We start from the raw sequence: 22,130 nt of genomic DNA, 5'->3' as shown, positions 1-22,130 counted from the left end.
TTGCCTTAAGAGATGAAGTCACGCAAAAGCTCATAATCAGTGTTTATTTATTTCAAATACAAAGCCAAATTTAGAAAACACCCTGTTCAAGCACCAAACAACCAACAAAACTGATCTGATGGAACCATTAACAAACTTAGAGGGAGGAAAGAAGAGGCACAGGTAGCATGTTCCATCATCATCATCATCTGAAGGTGCAGATCTCACAAATTAGTTCAAAATGTATGAGAAGATGCCTGAAGTCAATGCAGAAGAGGATGCACTGGCATGGTGGAAGAAACAGAGAGGTTAGGAGGACACGCTCAAAGAGCATATTGCCGTACCCACCACACGACAAACCAACTCAGGATCTAGATTAGGACCCGAGTGCAGCCATGCAATGGGTGACACCTCAGCACCACACTAGTTCAGATGGAGTCGGACAGCATGAGGTTTTTTATGGTGGAAGACAACTTCATCTTGTTCAATTTATATTATGTATTTATGCACTGCTTCTTTCAACTATGCTTCACAGGGTGTATTTAGTATATCGGGGTTCATTTGCAGCTCAACAAGAGCATGCCTCACAGTTGACATGCTAGTCTTCCTTGTAAAAAAATTTGGGACTTACAAAGACATCACCGTCTATTTTCAGAAAAATGCAGTGTGCACTGTTTGTAGTTATGCTTGCCCTGTAAGTGTGTTAGTGGTCTGTGTGTTACTTTTGTGAGTAATCTTGTTTTCAGAAATGTAAAGTTTATTTACTGTTTACATAAGACAATACTAATGTTATTTTTACCTGAATGTTTAACAGTTGATTTAATATTTTTATGTGTACAGTTTACAAAAGATTGTACTATTTATTCAATGAACATGTTATTGTACATCCTCAGTAACAGTATTTGTTTTCATCAATGTAAAAAGCTTGATGAGCAGTTTTAAACTTGTTGACAGAACTTTACTATTTACATTCAATTACTGAAATTTCTTTTCATCAATTTAAAAATTTTAATGCATACAGAATTGCAATTTATTAAAATAGTTTGTAGTTATATTATTTAATGTATTGGGTATCGAAAATGGTATTGAACTTCAATACTCTGAATACTTATATCGAATCTTGAAATTTTGGAATTTTGACAACGCTACTACTGAACTCCAGCTCCACATACAATTTTTTTTTTTTTTTACACCAGTCAGTAATGCTGCCGCAAAACACATATGCTTCATTGGACATTATTCCTTCAGGTTAGTACTTGAAGGTCAAAATACGCAACAGGCCTTCTTACCAGAATTGAAACGCCAGGAGTGCCTCCACTTGTGGCATGCTTCCATCCGGTGTAACAGGCATTTCACACCAAGAGTCTCCTGACCTACCCAGCAGGTAAGGCAGTGCACCTATTATAACTAATCCTTAAAGAAAGGAAAAGCTATAATTAGTTAAGTTCACTTCTCAGTATGGTCTATCACAGTCACAGGAGAAGCTCTCAAATGAGAACAAGATTAAGCTACAAGACCCCAGCATGCATGAGTGGTGGCTCTGAGGCTAAGGATCTGCGCTGGTATCCCGAAGGTTGCCGGTTCGAATCCCCGTCAGTGCCAAAAGAGATCCTACTCTGCTGGGCCCTTGAGCAAGGCCCTTAACCTGTAATTGCTCCAGGGGGCGCTGTACAATGGCTGACCCTGCACTCTGACCCCAAGGGGTATGCGAAAAAAACTAACAAACACTGTTGTAAGTCGCTCTGGATAAGAGCGTCTGCTAAATGATGTAAATGTAAATGTAAATGAGTCTTTGCTTGACAGATAGACAACTCCTAGCTATATTTTATATATATATATATATATATATATATATATATATATATATATGTATATATATATATATATATATATAGAGTCAATAAATGGACGCTTGAGGGCGCTGTTGCCCCGTGAAACCCAACAGACAGATGCCGACACAGGTTTAAAAGCACCAAGAAGTATTTTAATTTTCTTCAATATAGTGCCTCTAAAGCACCACATCCACACAATACACAAATAATCAATAATTCAATTCTTTTCTTTCTCTCCTCCCAGCAGCTCCGTCACACTCCCTCCCAACTCTGGCTTGGCGTGCTGGGTCTCCCATAGTCCTTTATATAGTCCTTGACCCGGAAGTGCTCCTGTCCTTCTATCCATGTGATTTAATAGCACTTCAGATGAAGACTTGTATTTTTCTTCAGCCCAGAAGTACTTCTGTTCTTCCGTCCCCGTGACTTGGGAGTACTTCCGGGCTATATGGAAAATAAAAATCCCCGCGTCTCCTTGCAGCATCACACAGCAGCACCCACGACACCCAACAGGGCTGTGAAGCCGAACTCCATCTCCCATGGTGCCCTGTGGGAATCCGGGGCACCTCTATGCTTCAGGGGAGATGCCATCTAGCATCCTGGATGTGTCGACTGGGATGAGCTGCCGGCCGTCTATCACAATATATATATATATATATATGAATGGAAGAGAAGGTCTGTGATACGGTTTGCATATTTGCAGTTGGAGATCCACAAAGGGAGAAAAAACGAATCACGTATCATAAAATAGTTTTATTCCTGAGCTTTCAACCCCTATCAGGGGTCTTCATCAGAGGATAATGCTTAGACTTACAAGAATCAAAGGCAATATATAGCAGCACATTCAGGGGGGGGGGAGGTGGGTGGAGGTGACTAAGTCCGTATGATCAAAAAAGGGGGGGGGGTTTATCGTTAAATTAGGCATCTCGGAGTTACATCGTGCCTGATGCAACTGTGGAGGAAAAAGAGTTTTTCATAGCTGTGCCCTTCACGGATTGCCGAAGTTTCCCATCGTCTAATGCATTGGAGGGCTTCGTGCCCGAAGGTTGTACGAATGGAAGAGAAGGTCTGTGATACGGTTTGCATATTTGCAGTTGGAGATCCACAAAGGGAGAAAAAACGAATCACGTATCATAAAATAGTTTTATTCCTGAGCTTTCAACCCCTATCAGGGGTCTTCATCAGAGGATAATGCTTAGACTTACAAGAATCAAAGGCAATATATAGCAGCACATTCAGGGTTGGAGGTGACTAAGTCCGTATGATCAAAAAAGGGGGGGGGGGGGTTTATCGTTAAATTAGGCATCTCGGAGTTACATCGTGCCTAAGTCCCCCCCCCCCCCCCCCCCCGAATGTGCTGGTATATATTGCCTTTGATTCTTGTAAGTCTAAGCATTATCCTCTGATGAAGACCCCTGATAGGGGTTGAAAGCTCAGGAATAAAACTATTTTATGATACGTGATTCGTTTTTTCTCCCTTTGTGGATCTCCAACTGCAAATATGCAAACCGTATCACAGACCTTCTCTTCCATTCGTACAACCTTCGGGCACGAAGCCCTCCAATGCATTAGACGATGGGAAACTTCGGCAATCCGTGAAGGGCACAGCTATGAAAAACTCTTTTTCCTCCACAGTTGCATCAGGCACGATGTAACTCCGAGATGCCTAATTTAACGATAAACCCCCCCCCCCTTTTTTGATCATACGGACTTAGTCACCTCCAACCCCCTGAATGTGCTGCTATATATTGCCTTTGATTCTTGTAAGTCTAAGCATTATCCTCTGATGAAGACCCCTGATAGGGGTTGAAAGCTCAGGAATAAAACTATTTTATGATACGTGATTCGTTTTTTCTCCCTTTGTGGATCTCCAACTGCAAATATATATATATATATATATATATATATATATATATATATATATATATATATATATATATATATATATATAGTGAGATTTTTGAGACCATGAAATTCTTCTAACTGGACGGTGCACTAGATCAACGCAGGTAGGGATTGCTTGTCCATCACAGAGGCAACCACAGGTTCGTAGCCTCGCTGTGTAATGTGCCATTTGGCCGATGATTCATGTGGGGAACAGTCTAACCCGACCACTAACCTGACACCATTATTGCTTGTTTGCTGTGTTTGTGTGTATTAAGTGGTAGCTCCCATTTGTACAGTATAAAGACCCTGACTGTGGCTGTTTTGATGGAAATAAAGTTGGTTTTCCTGAAGCCTGTGGACTTCTGTCAGGTGCAACACAGTGAATCACATGTCACTATATATATATAACAGAACTCATCCTTTTCCCCTGTATGATAATTTCACATCATGATATTTCCCAACTTCAGACTCAACAGCCTCTGTCAGGGAACTATTTACTTCTGGGGCAATATATCTGTAGCCAATGGATACCCTAACAAGTGTTTTGATTTTCTTGACTCCAGTGCACCACTGAACTCATCCTGTAAAATGTTTATATTTTTGGCCTTTAAATTGACAGTCAATGTTTGCAGTCATGTTTAAATAAATGAAGAACACTAATTACCAAGCCTCTCTTCTGAAAAATGGCATATGGCGTATATGGTTATGACAAGGATTTATTTGTTTATGTCCTTTCCTTTAAAAATCATTACAACCTACATTTTCAATTCAAAAATATTTACTTGTATGGTTGGGATTATCTTCTTTTTTTAAAAAAAATGTATCATTCTCTAGTGTGTTAACAATATTTAAAACAGGAAGGTTCAGAAAATGAAATCCACATATTGTCTTTCTGCATCAGTAGTTCTAGATCATTGCATGTCAGCCAGGTTATGACACAGGTTGAGATTTGCTGCTGCTGTATTACCGATTGGGAAGAAAAGTGTGGCAAAGGCAAAATTTCAAGCAACAGCCACTGCAGATTCACTCTTCAGACTTGGAGTAATGAGGGAGAAGGTACAGAGAGAGAGAGAGAGAGAGAGAGAGCTTGTATTGTATCAATTATTAATGACAGAGAAGCATATCACCTCATTTGTATAAATAGAAATTCCCCTGCCTGCCTTCCTGCCTGTCTGCCAGAATAAGCTGATTGCCGCAGTAGATGAATATTAAAACGAAGAGGACATTCCTAACCAGCACTGGCCTAAAGCACCAAATACTATTGTAACAAAATGAGACCTCATAAGAAAATAACTTCTTTGTAGCTACTGATTAAGGATCATTCATCATAGCACTGGAGCTTGTCAACGTACAAGAAGTGCACTGTAGTAAAAGCACAAGACACTAAAAATAGAAAGGAGCATCACATACAAATGTAGCTGCTTATGTTTTTGCATACATCACGAGTACTGACCAGGAGTACTGGTCTGGATCACGAAAATGAGTGCCTTCACAGTGACCATCACAAGAATAGCAAATGAGTGTTGTTGATGATTTTGGGAAAAAAAAAAAGACTGCATTTATTTTTCTCTTGTTAGAAAAAAAAAGAATTAAAATTCAGCAAGGGAAATACGAATATGAACAAGGTTATTATGTTATACAGTAAACAAATTTGTTTGTTAGGATAAATGACTAGAAGTCAATAGATGAAGAGTTCTAAAATGCTGCATAAAATAATTATGTGATGCCTGTTCCATGGTTATTTCATCTCTTATAGCCAGTATACATTGAATGCCCGCTTTTAGTATAAATATAACTTAAAAATATCTTTAGAGTATTACCTGCCTTTCATGTAACTTAACATGTAAGTGTTTCTCCATAACCTATAAATAGCACTAGCAATCATGGCACATTTAGCATTTTGCTTCTCTGAAAGGCAAAAGTTCCTGGTTGGCTTCACTGATGAAACACACAGAATCTGACTTTACACTTTGGCAAGTGCTCAACTTGTACTTTTTTATTCTTCATTTGATTCTGGAAAACAATTGAACCAAATAGTTTCAGCTTCTCACTTGAGACACCTCATTTCAAGGCCAGCATTTTGGTACACATCTTAGAAATATTTTAGATATGCAATGACACAGAAGACACAGGTTGACTGGCATCCTGACTGAAATGAATCCTTGTCCGGCCAGGATGCTATTATTACGAAAGGACGTGGATGGACAGACATCCCAGCTGGATTAGTTGCTAATACCTTTCTTGGCTGGGAGGCCATAATAATTGAAAGTCAAAGAGAGGCAGCTTCCTGGGTCCATGTATTCCAACTTTACACATGATGGCAGCATCCTTCTGTTGGAATTCCTATTGGTACACTTCACGTTTGGGGCTTGGTGGTGCCCCCTACATGCCACAGCCTATGGTATATTACCTTTTCATTATCAACATTTGTTGTTTTACATATTTGTTAATGTAACTAACAAGAAGGAAATGTGATCATGTTAGTAGGAATGGTGTATTTGATAATGAAGTATTACATAATGTAAAGCAAAACAAAAGCTGCTAATATACTGTATCTGAAGAAAGATTCAGTGTTGTGAGTAGGGCCACCAAAAGCCACAGGAGTATGGCGTTTTTGTAATCTACTGTAAGCAGATCGGTCAAGTTATTTTCTTTCCATTTGAATTTGTATTTTTTATTTATTTGATTGCATTCCACATAATGACATTATATTTTGAGCCATGACAACACCATTATCCTATTGTATTTTACATTATAATTTTGTGTTTTCACAACACTATTATCTTGTTTTTATAAGTGCTGCCATATGGTTAATAGTTCTGATGGAAGTTGCCAGTCACAAGGGTCAGGCATGCGACGTCAAGTAGGTGGGACTGTGATATCATAAGCTGCCTCTATTTAAGATGTCACTGTGCTGTTCAAGCTTCCTAGCTTTAGGATACAAAACAAATGTGTTTCTGGGGAAATTAAGCATCTGCAGCACAATCCAAAATAGCTTTCTACACAGTACAATTATCTTTTATTGTGCAGTAGCTTTTATTCAGATTTAGTTCTTAACAAGAACAAATGCACACAATTAGTGGTGGTCTCCCTCAAACAGCAGCTGTAATTAAAAAAAGTGAGCATTTCACTTTCTGAAAGATTAGCAGGAGTTGGAAGCTGCATTAGATTTCTAAATCAGTGCAGACTCATATTTGGGCAACAGCCCTACAATTATCAAACTGATAAATCAAGGGTAGCTTTTATTATGTCACTTCTTTCTGGAAAGCCACTCAAGTGAGGGTCTACTCTTTTTGACACAAATCATCTATGCATTAGGTTAGCTTTTTTTTTTTTAATTTATTTTGATCTAAATACACTATTCTTCATTCTATTCTCATTTTTATTTCAGTTTTAAAATATGGGAAACCAAATGGTGTCATAATTTTCTATGAATAAGCTATGTTGAGAGTCGTTGCTTTATTTTCGCATTATGCTTAGAATTCCAGGAGCACCATTTTGTTTTGCCTATGGTCATTGCCTTTTTTGTGTCACAGTTGCTAGGTTGTTAGTCCTGGTTGCTAGGTCACACCCCCAGAAGTCACCTCACGTGACTTCATTAGTGCAATACAGTAATCCCTCGCTCTATCGCGCTTCGACTTTCGCGGCTTCACTCTATCGTGGATTTTATATGTAAGCATATCTAAATATATAACGCGGATTTTTCGCTGCTTTGCGGGTTTCTGCGGACAATGGGTCTTTTTACTTCTGGTACTTGCTTCCTCAGTTGGTTTGCCCTGTTGATTTCATACAAGAGATGCTATTGGCGGATGGCTGAGAAGCTACCCAATCACAGCACGCAGTTTAGTTCCTGTGTGCTGCTGATTGGCTCAGCGACGGAGTGCTGCATTAACCAGGAAGTCTCATCTCACTCATTCAGCATTAACGTGCTCCTGCTACTGCTTCAGGGGCCGTGTCCAAGCACCAACAGAAGATGCAAATGATTGCAGAAAAGGTAAAAGTTTTGGATATGTTGAAGGAAGGGAACAGCTACACCACTGCAGGACACCATTACAGCATCAATGAGTCCACGATTCTTTTTATTTAAAAAGGAGGAAAAGCATATAAGATCAACGGCCGCAGTGTCCTTTAACCAGGGTGCAAAACGAGTTGCAAGTGGACCTGATAAGGCAGTAATCTTGATGGAATCTGCTTTAGGGATTTGGCGGTGCTGAAGAGGTTCCTTTAGAAGAGCTGTAACGCTATCCTTTGTTGTGCAGTAAAATTAAACTCATCATTATTGGACAAGTCGTCATGTCATTGTTGGTGAGTAACCATAATTAATTATCTACGTACAGTACTTATTACATGTACATAGTTTAGTGTCACTGTACACACATTTTACTGTATACAATTTTTCTTGCATTGTACGTATTTATTGCTAGTGGCCTGTCTGTCGTAATGGCTGTAACATATGTGATATCGGAGACGCTCGATATCTTTAAAATAATATGTGGGTTTTACTGTATGTAAACTGTGTTTACATACATAATTTCAACGAATCTTACCTAATATCTAAGAGAATACAAAGGGTTTATGCTGTATAATTGTGCGTGAAATGTTTATAGTAGTGTGGGAGAGTTTATAAGGGCTTAAAATATATAAAAATAACCATATGAACATATGATTTCTACTTCACGGATTTTCACCTTTCGTGGGGGGTTCTGGAACGCAACCCCCGCGATGGAGGAGGGATTACTGTCCTAAGCCTTCATCCTGACCAACTCTTTGTTCAGCTGTTAGACTTATAGCAAAGTAACTGAAACAAAACTGTTTTAAGAAACAGAATAATACAATTTATTGATAAACACAAGTATTACAGAAATATGATAACTGAATATATGTTGACATATAAGATAGGACACAGACAAACAAACATGTAACACAGAGAAGACGGCTGTTTACTGCTTATTTAGAGTTGTAATTTATCTTGGCATAGACAGTTTTACAATGCCAAGTATTTAAAGATTATGTTCAATGTTGTGTGGAGTTATTGATCCGGGTTCAAGTGAAGGATTCTTCTTTTCTTGGAGTGCACTTTTTCTATTTTGTGATGTGATCCTTTGTCTGTAGTGTTCAGTGCTTTCTTTAATTAGACCCTTTGCTGTGTCATCTGCAACTTCATTGAGAAAAGCATTACTCCTTTTAGATCAAGAATTTAAATGCTGAAGTTTCCTTCTTCAAGTAGTAGTTGCTTCTCAGTCTTCTCAGCCCAAAGGCACAGTGCTTGGTTTGGCAGGCTGGTCTTAAGCTTTTTAGTTCAGCTCTTCAATGAAAGAGGGGCTCATCAGATTTTAGTTTCAGAGAGCAGGTTTCAGAGGGTGCATAGAAGTCATTTTGGACAGTGTGAGAGCAGAGTGTCCAAAGTAGTTTTTGAACAAATGAATAACCTCTCGCGATTGGATTAAAGTCACTTCCAATTAAAAATCAGGGCATGTTCATAGGCACATTATTTTGTCCATCATAGTTGTCATTAATTGAATTATTGGTTTTTATCAGGACTCAAGTCCATTTGGTGATTTTGGTCTGAAGGGGTCTCTGCAAAGAAGTCAGCTCATCTCTGATTTACACCTTTGTTATCAGATGAAGTACAGGCTTAGCCCTGGTATCAAGAGTTCAGCCACATACTTTGGAATGTGAGTGGAGGTTAGGCAAAGCTGAATGTCTACACCCCTGTTAAATCTGCTGTCTAAACAGCTCTTGTGTGCCACTAAAGCCTAGCAGAATGGGTAATGCCCACTTTGTCCTACAAATGTAAATGAGAAGAATAATTGTTAATCAAACCAGTACTTCACAGATATCCAGTGGAAACAAAATATGCTCTTATGCTTGTGGCAGTAGTTAAAACAGTCATAAGCTTTCAAGAAGGACATGGGTAGAACAGCAGAGTTAATTTGTTTTTATTGCAGGAATTCAGTGCACATGTAGTTAAGTGTCTTGAAAAACGAAAACGAATAAGATGGATAGTAATAAACAACTGTAATTTCTTAAGTATTTATCTATGCATTTAGTTTTGGAAGAACATGTATGCTTCTTGATTTCACTTGGGTCCTGGGGCTGCAGTAAAGTCTTTTGAAACAGTTACAGGTATCTATCACTTCCCTTCAGGAAAAACTAAAAATGTACTCAATAAATGGAGATTATACACAGAATTACTTCATTGTCCATGAATACTGGATGTTTACATAAATAAGTTTTATCACTCTTTATGATACAATGTGAATATTACTGGCTAGTATTAGGATACCCTTGGTTATCTAAATTATTTATGGTGGATTATATTAAGAAAAACGTGAAAACTGTTTTATAAGGGCCATCTAAAGGTCCCACTGGAGTAAGGTTTCTCTTTGTACAAAAGAAAGATAGTTCACTCATGGCCTGTATTGATTACAGCTAACTTAATAAAAGAATAATTATAATCTGTCCTTGATTTCATCTTTTCATAACCAAATAACTGAGTCAAGAATTTTTACTAAATTAGATTTGGGGAGGGCATATAATCTCATGTGTATTCATCAAAGTGACAAGTGAAAAATAGTGTTCAACATCACTAATGGGCACAAAAAGTATCTACCTACTAGCTTAGCGAAATGCCTGTTTAAAAAAACAGGCATACTTGTACAATGGTAAGTCCATCTATGTTGATCATACTGAGCATTTACAAACCTCTGTTCACCGGATATGCTAGCTCTTATATTCCTCTTTCTTTGTGCATCTTGTTGCCTCTGTTCATCAGATATTCTAGCCATTAAAGTCATATTTGTTTGCGGTTCTTATTGCCTTTTGTCACTGGACATTCTAGCCCTTATATCTGTCTTTCTTTATGCTTTTTGTTTCCACTGTTCATCTGACATCGCTGCCCTCTTGTGGATGCTGGACACCTTTATGCCTGGGCACTGCTGCTGGACGCTGGACTTTTTCAGAGGTACATTATGGCCTAGCTAATGCTCCTGCTATTTTTCAATATTTTGGAAATGCTATTTTTTGTGATTTCTTAGGCATTACAGTGCTTGTTTCTATTGATTCAATATTGACTTTTTCTAAGAATTTTAAGTCTCACATCTCACATTTGAGAAAAGTATTGCACAGTCAGAGCAATAATTTGTTCACAGACTAGAAAAAGATGGAATTTCCTAGAACTTCAGTAATGTCCTTGGCTATCAAATTTCTGTTTAAGGCCTAAATATTGCTAATTAAAAGTTTAAAAAACATTTTGGATTTGAAGCATGCCCAGGGATTGGTAGTGTTTGCAAATTGCTATGATTGGTTTCTCTGGAAACTGCTCTAACAAAAAACACCACATAACAATTACAGTGAAACCATAAAGGCACAACTAGCATTTGAAAGAAAACAAATGCCACATGATAGTCATGACTTGGGGTAAGGGAATAATGTATTTATAAGACCTACAATTCTTAATCTCATGAGGCCAGAGATGATTTTCGGGATGAGATTTTTAATTAATTAAAATTTTTGTAGTGAATAGTGGTGAAATCTGCTTTTGAAACATCTACACTTACAGGGTTTCTTTCAAAAAATACCCCAATTTCCCCCAGTAGAACCTGGACTTTACAGGTATATGGTTCAAATATCTTTATCCAGAGCTGCAACTACTGAATTACACTATACAACTTCCACTAGTAATGCTTCCCATAAATTATTTGTGTGGCGTATCACAACATCTACTTCCTGAATTTAATTGAGATACCGTGTGCTCAGCAGGGCCTGTACTAGCCCCTTTTTATTCTCATAATTTTCTCCTTAAAAATTAGAGTTCAAGATTTGTACTAAAGCCCAGTGAAGATCAGTCATGTCATAATAATACATCTGTGGCTTCATACTTTTCCATCTTGGCACAACGTTCGTCCATTTCTACAATTTTTTTATAAATCCTGACAAAATTATGATTATGATTGTTGTGGGAACACTTTTACCATGTGAGAAGGACATATGCATAAATACAATTTTTGACACTGTTCATTTGCTCTGTAGTTACAATCAAGAATTCAAACAATACAACCAAGTCAGACAAAAACAAAAATCACAAACAATAAGTAATTAGAAAAATGAAGGTATTGGCTGATTGATTGATAATACTGCTGACTATCATTCATCCTTCATTGTTACAGACAGCATCCCTCCCCCCAAATATATGTTTTTCGAAACAGAATTCCCTTTAGAACACAATTAGTTTGACGTGTGTCAATATGCAGATACGCTTGAAGTATGATCTCAAAAGAAATGTCAATCTACTTTAAGAGATGTTTAGTTTAATTACTTCCATAATTTACATTTACTTACTGGGCTGACACCTTTATCCAATGCGTCTTAGAGCATTTATGATAAAATTGGTTACATTTCTTTTGGTTGTCCAGATGGAGCACAGGCAAGTCAAGTGACTTGCTCATGGTCACACAGGGTCAGTACTGGATTTGAATCCACAACATTTGGGTTTAAGGTCCAAAGGCTTAACCACTCCACCACACTGCCTAATTTCAATGAAAGTGCCACTGAAAGACACTACAATATAACTTGTAAGGCAATATAGTCTACTGAAAAAATTAAGGGAACACTTAATCATCACAGTCTAACACTAAGTCAATTAAGCTTCAGGAATATCAGTCTGTCCAGTTAGGAAGCATAAGTGTTTGTGATTCAACTTCACCTGCTTTGGTTGAAATGAAAGTGACAACAGGTGCACTGGAGAGGCAACAGCAAGATAACTCCCCAAAAGGGAATGTGTTTTGCAGGTGGTGGCCACAGACAATTGCTCTCTTCTTGTCCTCCCTGACTGATTTTTCTCTAGTTTTGCATTTTTCTAGTGTCCTTGTCACTACTGGCTGCGTGAGACATCACCTGCAGTCAATTCAGGTTACACAGGTAGTCCAGCTCCTCCAGAACGGAACATCCATACATGTTGTGGCAAGAAGTTTAAGCTGTGTCTCCCAGCACGGTCTCAAGAGCATGGAGGAGATACCAGGAGATGGGCTTTTACACATAGTGTGCTGGACCTGGCCGTAGAAGGGCATCAACCAAGCAGCAGGACTGGTATCTTTTTCTTTGCGCGAGGAATAGGAGGAGTACTGCCAAAGCCCTGCAACATTACTCCAGTTGGCTACTGATGTGCATGTTGCTCTCGTTCAAAGTTGCTCTTTATATGCAGAACTCACATTTTAGAAAAAAAGTTGTGGGAGGGGTGGGAGTGGTCCTTCACAATCCTGTAGGCTTTGAGTAGGTAACACTTTATAAAGATGTCTTTAACGGAGAGCAGAAAGGTCCCAGTGATCTTTTCTGCTGTGTGCTCTATCCTTTACAGGAGCTTATGGTAAAAGACACTATAGTTCCTAAACTAGACAGTGATGCAGCTGGTCAAAACATCCTCGTTGGTACTCATATAGAATGTGGTGAGAATGAGGGAAGGCAGGCTTGATTTCTTCAGCCTTTGAAGGAAGCAGAGTCACAGCTGCACTGTCTTAACTATGGAGGTGGTGTTATTTACCCAAGTAAGGTCAACTGGCAGGTGCACACCATGGCTAATTCAAAGGGTGATACCTGTGACACTAGAGGGTGCTGTCGCTCCTCAAACCCACTAGACAAATGTCCAAGACACCAGGTAAAAGCACCAGGAAATATTGTAATTTCTTTTTTCCTCAAAATAATGTGCCTTCAAAGCACCACCACCGCAATATACCATGAATCAATAATCAATACTATAATTTCTTTCCTCCTCTCCTCCCAGCAGCTCTGTCACATTACCTCCCAACTCCGGGTCGCCTGCTGGGTCTTCACCAGTCCTTTATATAGTTCTTGACCCGGAAGTGCTCCTGTCCTTCTGTCCATGTGATTCATTAGCACTTCCGGGTTAGATGGAGACTTGTATTTTTCTCCTGCCCGGAAGTACTTCTGTTCTTCTGTCCCCGTGACTTGGGAGTACTTCCAGGTTATATGGGAAACAAAAATCCCCTCATCTCCCTGCAGTGTCACACGGTGGCACCCATGGTACCCAGCAGGGTTGTGAAGCCAAACTCCAACTCCCCTGGTGCCCTGCAGGAATCTGGGGCACCTCTAGGCTGCAGGGAAGATGCCATCTAGCGTCCTGGGTGTGTCAGCCGGGATGAGCTGCCAGCCATCCATCACATATCATAAAGCTCTTAATTTTTTCTTTTAAGTTTTATACATTCTTTTCTGTTGTTTTCCCATGCCTTTGCCAGGGAAACATTCCTAGCCACATGTTTGTGTATAAAATGGTGTCTATAATGCCACAATCCAATTTGTGTATACAGCAGACGCATAGACTATGTGCATACTGGTGGCAAGGAAATAGTACATGTCTGCGGAGTTCTGTTAGTGTTTTTTTTTTTAATCAAATTAAGTCAATACATTTTTTAATTTGAATTAATTTAAAGCACATTACAGAGGCCTTTTTTCACCTTGACACTGAAGAGCCTTTTTATTCTGATCAGTCTAAAAAAAAGGCAAATAAAATCCAATGTGATTCAATGTATTTCTTTTTATTTAATGTATTATGTTTAATTTTTGCCAAAAGAAGACATCTGTGAATATAAATAACATAAATGTGCCTATGAAATAAGAAGTCATGTAGGGAAAGCTCCTATGGTGTTACTGAGGATTTACCTTCTCTTAATTATGGTGCCTCATGTATTGCAATAATACAGTATATATGGAATGCGGTCTACATGTTTGTATTGGACTGGTATTGACAAAAGTGAAAAAAATACCATCTTTTATTTAAGAGAAATCATTTATGCACTACAAGCTACGAGTAGCTCTTAGATTCTCAATCTTAGTCTACTACAGTGAACATCTCATTAAAAATCATTGTATTCATTGTTCAAAATTTTGAGTAAATACACTTTCTATTAAAATACATTTATATTTGGACTTTTTCACTGTGCAGACACTGAAACCAGCACCAGCTGTGTAGATGACAGTAACGCTAGATGGCTAGTTTAATTTATTTGGCTCTTAATGCGATTTTTAGCAAATAGGTTTTTAGCAAATAGCAGGAGTTTGAGTTAAGAAAGCACCTGCCACTCTCCATTCTGGTAAACAGAATAAAGATGATGTTTTTAACCTTTATACCCACTGGACCATTGATGTTATTTGTGAGTGGCAGAGTTGAAGCACCTTCTGTAAATGCTAGGTCAAATTGGAGTAAAAAATAAAAGGTGTGTTTATTGTAAATTTTTTACAATCAAAAAGTTATTATTTACACTATGTATTTGTCTTTTTATTTGAAGATAAGATATTACAACAGAACACAACCCAATCAAACAAATTTTAATAGTGCAGAAAATACAATAGTAAGCTTTAAAAACAATCCAAAAAGGAAATTCTAGCTCTCAGCCCTGATCTGACAAAGAAGGCAATACGAATAGAGAGCACCATCTAAAATAATTCTTTACACTGCATGTGATAAGAAATTGAACAAGAGGCCCAGCGGTTTTTATTAATGAGCTCTTGACGGGTTCTGACAAAGTTTTGAACAGATCCTCTTAAGAAGAATTCTTTTTTTTTTCAGGTTGAAATAATAAAGTATATTACTTTCCACTGAATTATAGAAAGTGGAATGTGATTTTGAGCAAAATATGTCTTTGTGCAAGTAGTGTGGTATATTACAATTAATATTTCATAACACACCTTAATCCCATCTGGTATTACTCCAGATACTGTGATAAGGCATTAAGAGTGATTTTAAATCAAAGACTATCCAAAGGATACATACAACTACTTTTGCCCCAAATTGTTTAAATGTAGGCATTCCCAAAATATGTGCTGAAGTGATGCAGGTTCTTTCCCTGGGTACATTTTACACACTGGATAAGTACAGTATAACCAATAATAATTTTTTAATTGAATTATGGTATATTTCGAACATACTGAACTAGAATGTATTTTATGAATGACTGGGTTCCATTCCTTTTCTGAAAATTTTGTTCAAAGATATCTTTCTCATTATTCTCTGGGGTCATTAAAGTAAAGTTTATGAAATATTTTTATATACTCTGAGGATGTTGTCTGAGACTTCATCCACACTATCCAGTATCACCTCAGGGATAAATATGGATGGGGACACTAGGCAGGCTGCTTTTAGCAAAGTATCTAATTTGTATGTACAGTAAAAAGTGTGCAAGTGAAAAATTAAACTTGCACCTTCTTTGTTTCAAAGATCCATCCATCCATTATCCAACCCGCTATATCCTAACTACAGGGTCACGGGGGTCTGCTGGAGCCAATCCCAGCCAACACAGGGCACAAGGCAAGAAACAAACCCCAGGCAGGGCACCAGCCCACCGCAGGGCGCGCACACACACACACCAAGCACACACTAGAGCCAATTTAGAATCGCCAGTGCACCTAACTTGCATGTCTTTGGACAGTAGGAGGAAACCAGAGTACCCGGAGGAAACCCACGCAGACATGGGGAGAACATGCAAACTCCACGGAGGGAGGACCCAGGAAGTGAACCCGGGTCTCCTAACTGCGAGGCAGCAGAGCTTGCTTCAAATATACAAATACATTATCAATTTCTTGTCAAAAAAGCTCAGCAGTGCCTCTACTTCCTCGGATGTCTAAGGGTAGCTCAGATTTCTCCATCAGTTTGTAGCAGTGTAGTGAAGTGAATGTGCAACTACTCTTGGTAAATGAGGGATGGTTGGAATTAGGCCAACATCTAAGCCCTAATGTATTTTTCCACCCTACCGACCAAATATTAAACAAAGCCAGTAGACATTTTTCAATATAAATGTGGTATATTGCACACAAAATATATAACTATTTACAAACACAACAATGGAAAAAAATAATAAATATATAAAACACTTGCCCCGTACCACCAAGATTAGGGGCACCTTGATGCCTTCTGTTCAGGACATATACTCGTTTCCTTAGAAAGGAAAACAACATAACTAAAGTCCATAGTTGTCCTACATTTTCACTTTTCTCACTCCTTACTCTGGCAAATAGTACAGGGCCAGTTTCTACCCACAAGTCATAAACAGAGCCACCCCTTCTTATAAACCAAGCACGCACTGAACCTGTGGCCTGCAATCAAAGGACCAATGGAGGAACTGGCCAGCCTAATGCTGTTATTGCTGTTTGATGAATCGTCAAATTAGTATAGTTGACAATCACCTGTCGTTATTATTTTCCGTTAATGAGCAGAGTGTTGGTAGTTTCAAGACAATGGTAGTCAGGAGCATGGAAATGAAAAAAATGAAAGAATGAAGAAGCAGCTAGTGCTGCATTTGCATTTGTGCTTAGAAATCTAAATTTGTCCTACTTTCAGCACATTATCTAATGTTACGTCAATTGCCACTACACTAAAACTAGCGATTTACCGGATTAACAATAGCATTATATGAAATAGTGTTTAACATATATTTTCTGATGTAACCCCTCATTGTCCATAGCAGATAATCGGTATTACTAGACTTAGATGACCTGTGGGGTGGGGGTCACCCTCCGTGTCTAGAGCATGCACCCCTTATCTTTCATAAATGCTGTCCCTCAGATGATGTCACCCTAGGTGGCCACTTATGTTGCATAATGGATTGACCGCTCCATTTACTGCATTAACCACATTCAGTAGTAGTAGTAGTAGTAGATTTATTTTATTATCAATATTTATTATTAATATTATTATAATTAGTAGTACTAATGTTAGTGTTTATTTTTAGTAGTAGTGGTATTAGTTGTAATTTTGATATTTACTGCTATTATTATTATTAGTAGTAGTAGTAGTATTAAAATTGATATTTTTGTTGTTTTTGAATTATACAGTATGTCACAAGTGATGCTGCTGGCTAAATCAAGTAACAAAGAGGACCCTGGGCCATTATTATTATTATTATTACTAGTAATTAGAGCTACATTTGTAAAGGAGACAAATCAAAAAGTGACAGTTATGCTTGTGATGTGTGCTTCTTCATTTATTTATCCTCTTTAATAAAATCCCTGTGTGTGTCTATGTGTCCGTGTGTGTGTGTCTTCTGGTGAAGTGCGCATGCGCGGGGGCGTGGTGCGACGCTTCAAAGCAGATGCTTCAAAGGCCGCCTGACGCGTCACACAAGACAGAGTGGGCGGGACCTATAAAATATTGCGCGGCTGATCTGATCGGATTTCGGTAAATGACGTAACACCTAAAACATAAAGCACGAAAAATCCAGTCGGGTACTGAGACGTGGAGACCAGCTTCCCCAAAGAGGTGGGATTAGTGTTTGTTGTTGTGCAAGTGTTCACTCTGAGGATGTCAGATTTGAGATTAAGAAGCTTGGCCCGGTAAAGTGTAAAATGTCAGTCGTTGAAGGGGTTTTCCTAAATATACGAATTTTCATGATATTACAATAGGATGACTTTTAAAAGCAGATTTATTTTCGCACACATAAAATCCATTGCTGGGGAGACGCCACACATAAAATAATCAGCTGCACACCAGCACAGATTAAAATACTTGCTGGGGAACTGCACAGTACTTGCTGGAGAGACGCCACAGCAAGCTAAAATAAAGAGAGACAGGACAGGAGATCTTCAAACAGACACAACACATCAATCAACAGCCACAGAGGAGAGGATAAATGTAATATTAATTATACTTACTGTATTGTCATATACATTTCTATTTTATTTTTATTATTATTTTACTTAAGGCTTCTTGCAAAAATATTTTTGAGAAAAAAAAAAAAAGACAAGAAACAGAATGAAGTCAAGGTCCCTTGCCATTTAATATAGACTGTTCCTACTAATGTTTATGCACTACTGTTCTAGCGCCTGTTATTGTAACGGGCTTAATGTCTAGTTTATTTAATATTTATTGTTCAAATGAATGCTGTTATAAGAAATACTAATGTAGTGGACAGGGTGTATGAAGGTTTAATAAATCCAAATACATATTGTGTGTTTGTGTGTATGTGTATACATATATATGTTGCATGCTCTGTATACTGTATACTTTTTGCTTATTAATTTTTGTTCTGAGAAGTACACATGACAATAAACCTGACTTGACATCCATGGATTGAATAATGCATAGGTTAAAAAAGGCTGAAATTGGTGATTATAATTTAATGGAGCAACTAATATGAGCTTCTCTGCCTTAAAATGTATCCTATATTTGTTTCATATCATTACTAAATTGTGGACAAATGGACTTCTGGTAAATTGATGATAATTAGTGTTAATTGGAGCACAGAGTAGAATATACAAAGAAGATTTAGAGAAGATGTCTTTTCCAGTGCAAATCTAGCAGGTATTGATTTATGGATTTTTGCCAGTTTCTTATATTTTGTGTGAATATGTGTAGCTCAGTAGCAGAATTGTAAGTTAGGCAGTGTCATTTCATTTATGCTTTAGAGCTCTGTAAATTTGGCTTTTTTGATCTGTGGCCATTGAGAATTCTGGATAAATTATGTTTTAATTTAGAGATACTCTGGAAAAGTTATAGTAGTTGTTGGAGGATATTAATTTTGACAATATTGATTCCCCAAGCTAAAGCAGAATTCATTAATATTTTGTTTGAAGTTATTCAATAGAAGAGTGATTCATATTCTGATGCAGGGGACCAATCATCAAAATATGAGGAAAAACTAGAATCTCAAAAAGGAGATGTTTTGGGTCAGAACTGGGAAATAAAAATTTCTTTTGGACTAGCCGTCTTTGTTTTGAAACAACCAAACCTAAAACAAAAGGGCTTTCACCAAAAGCAATCTTAAAGCAAGAACAAGGTATTTTTAAAATATTTTCCCTAACATATCTTACCTTATTTAAAAATTGCCTTCATCAAAAAAGTCATCAGCTGGACTTACTATCTGAACTTGAATCATTGACAATTGTGATATCACGTACAGTATGAGTGCACACATGCAAGTGCTTAGCAATCTCCCAATGGTGTGAGAACATGGTTATGATTTTGTATTCAATCTAAAAATAATGTTGAACAAAATTTATAAACAAAGCATTAAGCAACATAGTAATCCCATATTAATCCCATAAAATACAAGAGGGGAATTAATATATTTTTAATAGCCTACCCATATTACCTCAGAACTGCTAATCAGGCATTCATTCATTGAATAGGAAAGGAAGAAGTAACTCTCAAGTCTCAGTGAGTGTATTTTTTCTGTTGTTTCTAATATTATGTGTCACCAGCTCATCTAGCAGCATGTGAGCTTCCATCACAAACCAATTACACGTACATCAACACCCACACTGTCACAATTTACTTTAAAACATAAATATATCTCCAATTGTAATGCATCAAAATACTTTCCATTGTGAAAGGGTCTATACCAAAACATATGTAAAATGAGAATAGAATGTCATTCATGCACATACATATTGTTTTAATTTGCAGTATCTTGAATTACCACAGGATTAGATAGATAGATAGATAGATAGATAGATAGATAGATAGATAGATAGATAGATAGATAGATACTTTATTAATCCCAAGATTATGGTACACCATCAATATTAAATGTACAAAATTAATACTATTAAATAAATTAATACAATTAAATAACAGTAATCTGTATCATTGACTTACTATATATTGACTTCAAGCCATCAAGTATTGCATGTGACAGAAAACAAATAATTATTATTACAGGTGTGACAAGACACACACACCAGAAATATACTTAGAATTACATTTTCCATGTAAGTATTTTTGTAACTTGCATTTGATGATATTAAATTTTTATTTGTCACTTTTTCCTATGACTAATATGAAACTATTATTTAAAAAATGAATCACTTCTTAGATCCAGAATGACTTTAATGGTTGAAGGTAATTGGGGTCAGCACCAACAGTAAATTACGTAATTAGGCAACATTTAAATAAATAAACTGTGAGATTACCTTATGTTTCTATAATTTTTGGCTACATACATTTTTCTTTATTCTGTTGTAATTTTTTATTTTGGTTTCAAAATGTGTTGAATATAAAGGTTCCCTTATTTTTTATGATTAACATATGTTTAGAGTTATTGTTTTATTTTGGCATTATGATTTGGAATTCATGGTACCTTCATTTTTTTTTAATAAATACCTTTTGTTTAGAGTTGTTGTTTTATTTTAGCATTATGATTTGGAATTCCTGCAACACCTTTTTATTTGATCTACAATATAAGTTTTCACATTTGAGGTCACTAGTACTACTCCCTTTAAGAAAGCGTCTCTCTAGTCTCTTTCTCCTTGATCGTTGCTATGTATTAAACCCTTCACTGTGCTTGTGTTTTCTGTAGAGTTTCTGGTTTATGACAATTGTGCTCAGTTTCTGACTTTCAAACTGGTTTAGTGATTTGGCTTTATATATATATATATATATATATATATACATACAATATGTTGGAAGTGACTTCCTGGCTTTGACTCTTGCTTTCTTCATTTACTTATGTTTTTGTCTCCTGATCCATCCCTTCTGCTCATCTTGTTAAAACAGTATATAAACACACAAATTATTTTAAACACAAATTAAAACCAAAAGGATCTCAGTTAAAACACAAAAAGTCATGACAATTTCTTGCTGAAATAATTCAAATTCAAGTCCACAGCATTCCTGGAGAAAATAACTCTTTTTGGGCTCCACATTTTGTTATTACAGACAAAGTCCCAGTCCTGATGACCTTGTTGAAGTGACTGCTCTCCCTCTCTTGGGCATTTTACAATATCATAAGTATATGCAAGCAATGCATTTCTATTTTACATTCATCAGACTGAGGCAGTCATTAAAATGAGTGCCTACTTCAGCGTGTACTACAAGGGTTTAGCTAAATAAATCTGAGCATTACTTCAGTATAAAAATGTATTGAATGTAGAGCCAAATTAAAAATTAAATACTTTCATCTAAAGCAAATAATTTTAATTAATTCAGTCTCAGTCCTAATACTTATTAAATTTTAAATACTACTTTGTGCCCCAGTGGTCATCCCCTAAACATTTGCTATTTGTTTTTTTATTACACCTTCCATGCCCTGCTAGGTCACTTTAGTAGCACAGAAAAATGAAATTCAGTGCAACAGTATAATGAAGTGTAATACACTCAAGATGTCTCTATTTCAATAACTACTGAGAACAAAACCCTTCCAAAATTTAAAAATCAATAAATATCATGCAACAGCACCTAGCAGATCATGAGTCATCACTAGTGTAGGAGGCACCCAGGATGGATGTGCACCCCAGCCAGGACTCCAGAAGATCCCTTACCCGGATGGGAGGCTCTGTGGAAACATAAAGGCATCATAAAGACCGGACATGGACTTCTTACTTTCTCTGGCCACGACGGAAGAAGAGAACAGGAAAGGACTGTCTCTAGGGGAATGTTTATTCCCTCCAGGCGCTAGATTGCAGCAGCCCTCCATATCGGCGCCCATTTGG

General features: G+C 37.3%; 1 protein-coding gene across 1 annotated transcript in view; it reads left to right on the top strand.

The window, feature by feature from the left end:
* Positions 1–13,164, top strand: part of LOC127530135 (piggyBac transposable element-derived protein 2) — a 77,144-nt gene extending 63,980 nt beyond the window's left edge. Inside the window, exon 4 of the mRNA XM_051936207.1 lies at positions 13,051–13,164. Within this exon, the coding sequence (XP_051792167.1) occupies positions 13,051–13,164 (114 nt within the window). The remainder of the gene's footprint in view (positions 1–13,050) is intronic.
* The last annotated feature ends 8,966 nt before the right edge of the window (positions 13,165–22,130 follow it).

This window comes from Erpetoichthys calabaricus, chromosome 14 (assembly GCF_900747795.2).
Source record: "Erpetoichthys calabaricus chromosome 14, fErpCal1.3, whole genome shotgun sequence".
In the NCBI taxonomy this organism is placed as follows: Eukaryota; Metazoa; Chordata; class Cladistia; order Polypteriformes; family Polypteridae; genus Erpetoichthys; species Erpetoichthys calabaricus.
This window is presented reverse-complemented; position numbering and strand designations above follow the sequence as displayed.